We start from the raw sequence: 9,830 nt of genomic DNA on the forward strand, positions 1-9,830 counted from the left end.
CTATTTTCAAAATATTTCTATACATTTTAAAACTTGAATTGGGACATTCTGCATAATGTATTTTCTACTTTTGTTACTAAATTCTGAATCCCGGACGTTTACTTGTAACAGAGTATTTCTACATTGCGGTATCGATACTTTTACTTGAGTAAAAAATGTGAGTACTTTTTCCACCACTTGATGACACGTAACAGGCATGAGAACATTGGGTGTTCTGCCTCCTCATATGTTATACTGACAGGCCACGATGCTGTCGTATTACGGCGTCGGCTAGGTGACGAAAGCTCGCTTCATCCGCATCCAGCATATGGCGAATGCATCCCGCGCCATGTGTGTGTGACATTAACGCCCAACAGCCAGAAGGTTACATACACTTTTCAGGCCGTGTTTTCACACTTGCGGAGCGCGGACCCTTTCCGGGAATATGATCGTCCTTTTGTCTGTGTGGTAATTTTCATGGGGGACAGACAGAGGGGATACGTGAGTGTGTGCGTGAGTGTGTGTGTGTGTTTGTGTGCACACAAGTACATCCACACATGTACAGTATGTCCACACGTGCCTATATCAACATCAGGGAAGCTGCGAAGGTGTCTGTCTGTCTGAAACTGACAGCTCACAACGTGGGTCAGCATTGGCGGAAAGCCCCAGCCCATCAAAATAACAGTAAGACCACCTAACTATAGTGCACGACGAGACATACTGTGTGCTATAGGCTATTATTAACGGAAAACAATGGTCAAACACAACCAATTCAGTTCATTTGAATCTTCTCTTGGAATCGGCTTTGGGCTTCCCCACGCTTTCCAGACAAGACTCGGGTCCAGAATTCCATGGAAAGACTCATTTTTGTTGTCTTTCAAAGGCTTTCCAGACCCCTGAAACCACAGTACGATGAGATGTTGGGATGATAGATGTAGCGACACTGCAATTAATTGAGCGCAAGACAAAATTAAATGACATCTTTCCAGTAGAACGGCCTTAAAGATATTAAACTGGCACAAGCTAAACCAAAGCATTTCACTTGGTGGCACATCTTAATCTCTCAAATGAACACTAAAAAGTCCTCCAAGTTGTCTACGAAAGAAATGACCGCTTGTGGCGGTCCCCAAACATGCAGCATGAAGGGAGGGTTTAAGTATAGGCCTGGGGCCCTCCATTATGGATCTCCATCCTTAGCGGAGTTGATTCAGCTTCCAGCGGGTCTAGGCACTTGGTCCTTGCACAAACCGATGCCATTAATCATAGGCATCGTTCGGCTGGAACCTCGGCCTTGTGCAATGCTGCGTTTCTCTTCTTCTCTGGGACTTTTTGGAGCTGCCTTTCGGGGGGGGGGGGGGGGGGTGTTTCATATATCATATCAATGCCTTGGCTTCCTGGAGTGGCTCACTGACATCCCGCTCACTGTGGGGGCTGACGACCGGACCCTGAGGTCACCTGTGCTTTCACTGTGCCAATTTCAACACTTCACAAAACCCACCTCCAGATTAACTATCGGGTTCTTTGTGGAGCCTGGGGACACTCTCTAGATTTGATCAGAGCAGCGATACAGGTTTAAGAATTGGAGATTGTCCCCTTCTCTGTTTCAGTGCTGCCAAGCTGCAGCCATGGGGTCCCCCAATCTCCACTGCCCCCGTCCCCCCTGCTGAGCATCTCTCTCTCTCTCTCTCTCACACACACACACACACACACACACACACACACACAGGTCTCAGTGTTCTCCCTTCTGTCCTGCTCGCCCCAGGCACCCCCATTAACACCGACATCATGCTGAGACGCACCTTGAAGCAGGCCTCACTCCCACTCTGTCTCTCTCTCTCTCTCACTAACATGGGGATCTACTAATGCGGGCGACCAACAGAGCACCGCTTCAGTGAAGTATTGAGCAGGAAATGGACCTTACTGTACTCGCCCCCTCTCGTTTCAAAAGAGTGTGTGTTTAGTCATTACTTTAAGGCACCGCAGCTTGAGACAAAAGTTTGAGTGACCACAGGGACACAGCACAAATGAACACACAAGTTACACACACATCCACATAGAGGCAGGGGAATGAGAGATGGGGGGGGGGGGGGGGGGTAGCAAAGAAAGTGAGCACAAGAAAGAAAGAAGAGGAAAGTGATAAAGATGACAGAGTTATGAAGAAAGAGTGACTGTAGCCCGGTCCAGATTTTGGGCATGGTTCTTTTTTCCTTCCGAAGAGGGTGTCTGGGGTTGGGAGGTGTGTTGGAGGGGGGGGGTGTGTGTGGAGGGAGGGGGCGGGCGGCCCAAACCGAGCGTTTGATTAAATCTGCGGTTGACGTGTGGGACAGGTGAGATTGATGAGGTTCCTCTGAGCTTCACACTGTGAGGAGAGCGCCGGGAAGAGGAACAGAACGCAGCAGTGTGGCGGGCCAGGGCTCGGGGCCCGCTCGCGCCGTGGGGTCCCCGCGGCTGATTAATGGGACTAGAGGCCCTTCAAAAACAGTGCTCCCCGCAGACAGGGGCCGACGACGCTCCAAAAATAACCCGGGCGAGGGGAGGCAGGCGGGCAGGCGGGCCCCCGGCCCCTGGCTCTTAACGGGCTGCAGCTTCTGGAGGACGCGGCACTCTCTAATATGTTTCACATTTTATGTTTAGCTGAGGCTCGAACCAGCCGAGGTTAAGGCGAGACAAGTGCAGTCACAGAATAAGCTTACATTCTTTGGTCGGCCTTTAGGTCAACCTGATGGTCCTATCTGGACAAAACGTTATAAAATGTAACTTACAATGAAGCAACCAGTGGTCAGGAGCATTAGGCTCAGACAGAGCCACAGTGATCGTCTGTAGTAGACATTCTGTTCATGAGTTGGCATGCAGACCAATTATTTGAGCCAACTATTTTTTAACAAGCCTGTAACATGTGGTGTTTGATGGGAAAATTAAGATATATCAGGCATTACAAATAGTTCCGTCATTAAGGGAACTTTTTAACAGAGCAAATCAATTCACTGTAACAGAACGAACAACTTGCACTCCACTGTAAGTACATTGTTGAAAGATGGCCAATACAACATAGCTGGCCAACATCGGCACTACTCTACAGTCTGCCCACAGTGGACCAGCTGGCTGCAACTGTGAAGACTAGCTTAATTCATATTTAGCTTGTTTAACTATTATACAAACACGTTCATGCCAATGGCACTTGTTTCCACACCATGCGCCCTCTAAACCATTTTAAATGGCTCCATTGAAACACTTCCTTGTTCTCCCGGGGTTTCGAGCGATAGAGACGTTTAATTTTACTTCACAGACGGGGGAAACAAATGAATGAAACAGGGAACCAACCCTTACCCCCAAAAACACATAAAAGTCACAGCGCAGCAAAAAATAACCCGGCACACACTTCATAAATTTATCAATATGTAATTATGGTAACACTCAGGGGCAAGCCACTGCCAGCAACAGTCAGTCACTATGAAGAAGTCCAGTAATTTCCTCCCGCACAGGCGGTGTCTGTTGACTCGAGTGCTGGCCCGAAAGTAGGATACCAGATACTGGGTATGTTTTAATTAAAAACGTCAGACCCTCAGTACGAGACCTCGAACCTGCACGGACTAAGACATGAGAACCTTGTAAGAATCCCCAGGCAGCAACTTGGACGCGTGACTAGAACAGACATAATCTGTAATTTGACTTAGCGAAGGTACGAATAAAACGTCAAAAATGGAAAATGTGGACATTTGGGAGACAGCTTCAACAGACGGGTAATGCACTGAGCATTTTGAGCACAGGGTCCCAGCCTGGAGAAGACTTCGACGGGGCCTAATTACACAAAGGGGACAGCACTGGTGAGGATTAGGGGGTCGTTTCTGACAGTTGAAAATAAATAGGGCAATTAATGGACACACTCAAAACGGTACTCCCCTTCTCTCCAGTGCAGCACTGGGAGTTGAGAAAGAGAAAGAGAGAGAGAGAAAGTCTTAATGGTTTTAGCTGACACTGCAGTAAGTGAATTTGGAAGCCGAGGAGAACACAGAGTCGAATTAGGAGTCACTTCCTGTTTCCTGGAGCCCGGGGGCTGAGATGACTGATACTGGCCATTAAGAAGACCACAGGCGAGGGAAAGAAGGAAGGCTGGGCCCAGGAGGGAGGAAACAAGAAGCACCGACAGGACTCCGTTTTAATTGTCCCCATTTACAACCAGTGTGAGATTGGTTTCAGGGTCAGGGTTTAGGAAAACATTCCTCTTTTGTATATTGATTTATGCAATTGTATATTAACATCCTGTTTAGATGTTGCATAAGTCAACATTAGCAGCTGCTTTTCCTCCTCATGCCACAAAAGATTGAAAACCTGGATAAATCATTGAGCAGAATAACTGAATAGAAGGATACAGATTATATGTAATATTATTATATAATGGCGGCATACCGTAGATCAGTCATGAAATGCTTGAACTCACTAGTTACCCACTCTTACCACTCAAGCATTTCATGACAGTTCTCCGTTTCAAAAGCACAAGACTACAGAGGTTCACAGAAGGACAGCAGGGCTGATTCACAAGACTTTACCAAAACTAGTATATCTGACAACGGCTTCAGTTTGTCTTTGGATAGGTCCGCTGAGGTTTGGCGGGTAAAAAAAACAACACATTTTTCCAGAGGCAGAATAAAAAAAGAAACTTCCCAAAAAAGAAATGCATTGGTTGACGCACATCACACCTCAGGATATTGTGAGTACAGGCCGGCCGGCGTTTGCGCTCCGGCCGTCCACATTTGGAGAAAATTAAAACAAATGAAAGGCAACACTTCATTTCTGCTGTTATTTCTGGTAATGAGGCACTGCTGTGATGCTTTCGAGCACTCTGCTCACCCCCCTCCCCCACCACCACCCCTCCCGACGCAAACACACCTCTCCATCGTCTCCGGAGACTGACTTCTTAACAAAACACAGACGGGGCCGGTGGTGAACGCGCATTCCGTTCCTCTGCACCACGCGGCAATCATTACACAGCACAGCTCATACATCAACCGGCTGAGAGGGGTGAGGGTTGTGGATGAGGGGTGAGGGTTGTTTTAACGCAAGAATTGCTCAATAATTAGCGCGGTTGTTGTACTGAAACGCAGTAGTTATTCTTACACGTGCCAAGGGACTCGTTGTTTTGACTTAACACCCCATTTGCCTCTCCGTGGCAGCATGACACGGAATGAAACATTTTGTTGAGAGTGGGCCAGTTAAGAGGTGGTTTACTTCTTAAAACCCATCGGAAAATAAATGCTACTGTACTTAAGGGTGATTATTGCGGAACCTATGCCCGTTTGTTTGAAAAGGAAGAAACCTCAGTTTGAAAGGGGGCAGTTGTGGAGACTGATTTATTGAATCCATCGCAGTACAAACGCTACTATTGTCGAGGTCGACTTAAAAACGGCGTGACGTCACATACAGGACGGAAAACGAAAAACGATTTAGTAACAGGCTTCCAGGTTTTGGGAATAGAAGAATAGAATAACATTACTTTTCAGGAAATGGCAAAAAGAACCTGTGTTCCAATGAAGTTATTTAGTCACAAGCTCTAGTTAATACAACTCATCTGGTAAATATTTATAAAACCCACAGTCTTAACCACTAAAAACCTGGCATCCCTATTTTGGGCATGTCATCATTATATAAAATAAATTCAAAACCTTCCAACGCACCGCATCACCGTTTTGTGAGCGTGCAGCTCTGCAATTGTTTTCTACTTTAGAGCGACATTGTCAGTATAAAAGTTAAGCATAAAATAGGATATGACCTTATGAAAAAACATTGAGACAAAATAAAAATGTATGGATACAAGGTTTCTGCCCGACGGCGACAATATCATAGAACAGTATAGAGCAGGGTTTCTCAAAGTGGGTGCCGTGACACAAGCCCAGGGGTGCCGCAAAATACTTTGATAACATTTGGAATTCATCTGTTTAACCACTTAGACCCTCCATACTTAATAAAACGGACCCCAGTTGCACTGTACTTGGTACGTTCTTTTTTAAATCTACACCAAATCTTTTTGCCAAAAATAGCAGATCTACAAGCTCACAATGTGCGTTGTGAGCTTGTAGATCTGCTGTTTTTGGTGAAGGTTTAGTCCAGAATAGGGATGCTGGGGTGGTTAAACATCAAGTCTGAAGTTATTTTTAATCTGTCCTAATGGAAACGGATATTTTCTCATGCTTTCCTCGTGTCATTCTGTATCTTAGGGGGAAAGATTTACATATTTACATACTGTTCCCTTATATGACATAGATGTATATACGGTTGGATGATGAGGCAATGCTTGCAGATATAAACTAATCATTCAATCTTAGAAAAGGTACAGTAACGTTAGTGACATATTATTCATTCATGAACATTAGTCTATATAATATAAATAATGAATTTTATAGCACCTTTCAGACAAAGCGCTTTACATTAAAGAGATTAAAAAACAAAGAAACAGGAAGAAAACAAGAAAAACAAAGCGCTTCGCATTAGAAGACAAAAACAAGAACATCTTGAAAATAAAAACAAAGCTACGTGATGCACTGTGAACTTGTAGATATAATATTTTCGAAAAATGTTGAACAGCTTTTGAAATTCATGGAAACATCATGACATGCCCCCAAAAAGGGATGCCAAGGAAAATGGGTTATGTGTTTCAACAGCGCCTGCCACTCTAATCTCTTTAGGTATGGTTATAACCTGGCATCATAACTGAAGAAAGCTGCATCTCCAATTGTATTCTGTTTACAGGTGACTGACTTTGTACACACACCACCACACGTGTGAATAATGCCAGTGTCTGGGTGCTTTTTGGTTTGTTTGTTTGTTTAAATAAGTGTCAAATAGCTCTACATTCCCATAGCTATATCAGAGTGTTTGTTCAATAACCCGGGTCTACCAGTCTCTCCATCTCTTCTTTAATAAGCAGAAAATAAATGCTCAGGTCAGTACATCAATTTAACCAAATCAGGAGAGAAACATACTGGATAAACAAACAAGTGAAATTGGGATTGCTGAAACAAATAAACGAGCAGACAAAATTGGAAGCAGAACACATGCTGATAAATGGTCTTTGTGGGGTTCTCTCTTTCCTGATCGGATTCAATTAGTAACCCAATTGAAAAGTTATTTTCTGAGATGGGGAGAGCCCTGTTACTGAGCTTTTAACACAACAGAAACAACACTCACAGCATCTTTAACTACACTGAAAGTGAAGCTATATATATGGCACACAGCACCATGATGACAATAATGACCATGTTAGATAAACAACAGCAAAACAATCACTAGGAGTCAGGACAGCCAGCCTCATCCTGCAGCTAGAACAGGGGTCTTCTACGTTTTTCATTACCTATGAGAGAGATGAAGCAGGGACCCCCAATACATAGGCCTACTGGATAAAATGGTGTTGCAGATTAAACTTATTCATGATTAGCTTCATAGACTTGTTTGATAGCACCGTCATCAGTGTATGTTGGATTCATGTTAATGTGTATGTTCAGACATTTAACCACTTAAACTGTCAATGCTTAGTAAACTTGACCTTTCACTCTACTGTACATGGTCTGCTCTCCCCCCCCCCCCCCTCTGCATTAAACGTATTTGCCAGAAATAGCAGATCTACAGAGCTTGTAGATCTGCTATTTTTTGGCTAATGTTCCCCTCAGAATAGGGATGCTAGGGTTCAAGTGGTTGATATAAAAACAAATATCCTATCACACAAAGATTTGGCAGCCCCCTGTAGTAACTCTGAGGCTCAGGGGTCTTCAACAAGTGGTCCGGGACCCATAATGAATGAATGAATGAATGGAGGGCACTGAACCAATGACAGCAGACAGACATGAAGGTGTCAACTGTCAACAAAGACTCGTCTAACCACACTACCACAGCATAAACATAAGCACCACAATAATGGAAACTATGTCATAAAGACGGTATATTATGTACCTTCGTGTCCGTGCGCGCTCCCGTCGTGGTGAAGAACCTCCTTGAGGAACGACACTTATGAATGAATGTGAAGAGATTCACGTTACATCTACCGGGCAGCGCCATCTTGGATTATGACGCAGAAGAGCTAGTACCGGTGTTGCCAGGTTTTGAGAGAGATACAAGCAACCAGGTCTAGAAAACAAGCCCAAAAGAACTGCAACTATAGGCACTTATAAGCCATTATGAGCACTTTAAACCTATACAGTATACTGTATACATTGAAAATAGCCGATCTACAAGCTCACAACACTTCGCGACACGCTGTGAGCTTCTACATCTGCTATTATTATTTTTTTAAATCTTGAAATAAAATGTGGAATATTTGAATATTTTTGAAACATTAACACAAATCTAGTACGGGGCTCCCTGGAAGTCTGGCACAAAACATTTTCAGATGCGGGTTAGGGGGACAAATACATATAAATTTGGGGGTCCATGACATGAAAATGTTTAAAATAATTAAAAAAATGTGAAGCAAGCCCAAATAAGCAACTATACACTTTAGAAACAAGCCCAAATATTTACAAGCAACTTTACAGAAAAACAAGCCCAAAATCGCTTATAATAAGTGGACATGGCAACACTGGCTAGTACAGTGGCCCCTAAAGGACAAACATCACCAAACTCGCGTCACCCGGCATCCCGCAGCTACTGGGAAGCCCTCAGTCAGTGAGATATGGTATACATTTATGGTGCTGCTTTTTTGGGTCGTACATTTTATACACTAGGCCTACATAAGGATTAAATAAAGGATAAAAAAAAGTAATAAGTAAGTGAAGACTTAATAATCTCATAAAAGCCCAATATTTACGCTCACAAAGAAAAAAAAAGCCATTTGGATTACAGATGTATAGGAGAGCAGTCAGACATCATCTCACATTTCCACTGCTGAATTGCAAACCAGCTGCCTCCTCAAGTCTATGGTATACAGTATATACTGGTTGCGTCATGTTTCAGCCTATAGAGGAGAAGAGGGGGATGCAATTACTCCAGTCTCCCACCATCATCAGCCACATGTAGGCTACAGTAGAGTGTCAAGACATATGTGGTTTCCTCTCCGTCTCTGCTCGCCGTGTCTAATTGGGCTGGTGTTGTGTCTGTTCTAAAAAACCTGCCCCTAAGAGCAGCTGCATAACTCAGTGCTCTCTATTCTCTCTCTCTCTCTCTCTCTCTCTCTCTCTCTCTCTCTCTCTCTCTCTCTCCTGGATGCATTACCATACGGGCTGCCTCATTATGATGTGCCGATATATGTGATTATACACCCAGGCCGGGTAGGGTTACAGCATGTTTGGAGGGCATATACTCAAGAGTTCCCAAGACGTCTTGTGTCTGAACCCCACACACATACAATCGTACACGTATACACGCACACACACACACACACACACGCACGCACACGCGCGCGCACACACAGACACACACACACACACACACACACACACACACACACACACACACACACACACACACACACACACACCAAAATACACTTTCCCTCTCACCTACACACTTCACACGCACACGTATGTACCACCCACACCCACCCACCCACTGTAAGTTACCAAACATCTGCTCCTGATTCCCCCCCACCACACCCTTTGCATCTGGTTGTATTTGCAGCACAAATATAGACTATCATTCCATATTCATTATTGTTTCCCGAGGCAGTATAGGGCCGAGATCGTTGGTGCATCAGAGAGAGAGAGAGGCAGACAGACAGACAGACAGACAGACAGACAGACAGACAGACAGACAGACAGCAGACAGGAAAAATGGGTGTATGGTCTCTCATTTTTGGGAGAAAGACTGGAGGCGAAGTGGGAAATGGCATGTGATGTGTGTGTGTGTGTGTGTGTGTGTGTGCGTGC

General features: G+C 44.5%; 1 protein-coding gene across 1 annotated transcript in view; it reads right to left on the bottom strand.

The window, feature by feature from the left end:
- wars2 (tryptophanyl tRNA synthetase 2, mitochondrial) overlaps positions 1 to 8,030 on the bottom strand; it is a 32,004-nt gene extending 23,974 nt beyond the window's left edge. The window contains exon 1 of the mRNA XM_084084072.1: positions 7,921 to 8,030. Within this exon, the coding sequence (XP_083940198.1) occupies positions 7,921 to 8,025 (105 nt within the window). The 5' untranslated portion in view covers positions 8,026 to 8,030. The remainder of the gene's footprint in view (positions 1 to 7,920) is intronic.
- Between the last annotated feature and the right edge of the window lie 1,800 nt (positions 8,031 to 9,830).

This window comes from Gymnoscopelus microlampas, assembly GCF_963454915.1.
Source record: "Gymnoscopelus microlampas genome assembly, chromosome: 17".
NCBI classification, from domain to species: Eukaryota; Metazoa; Chordata; class Actinopteri; order Myctophiformes; family Myctophidae; genus Gymnoscopelus; species Gymnoscopelus microlampas.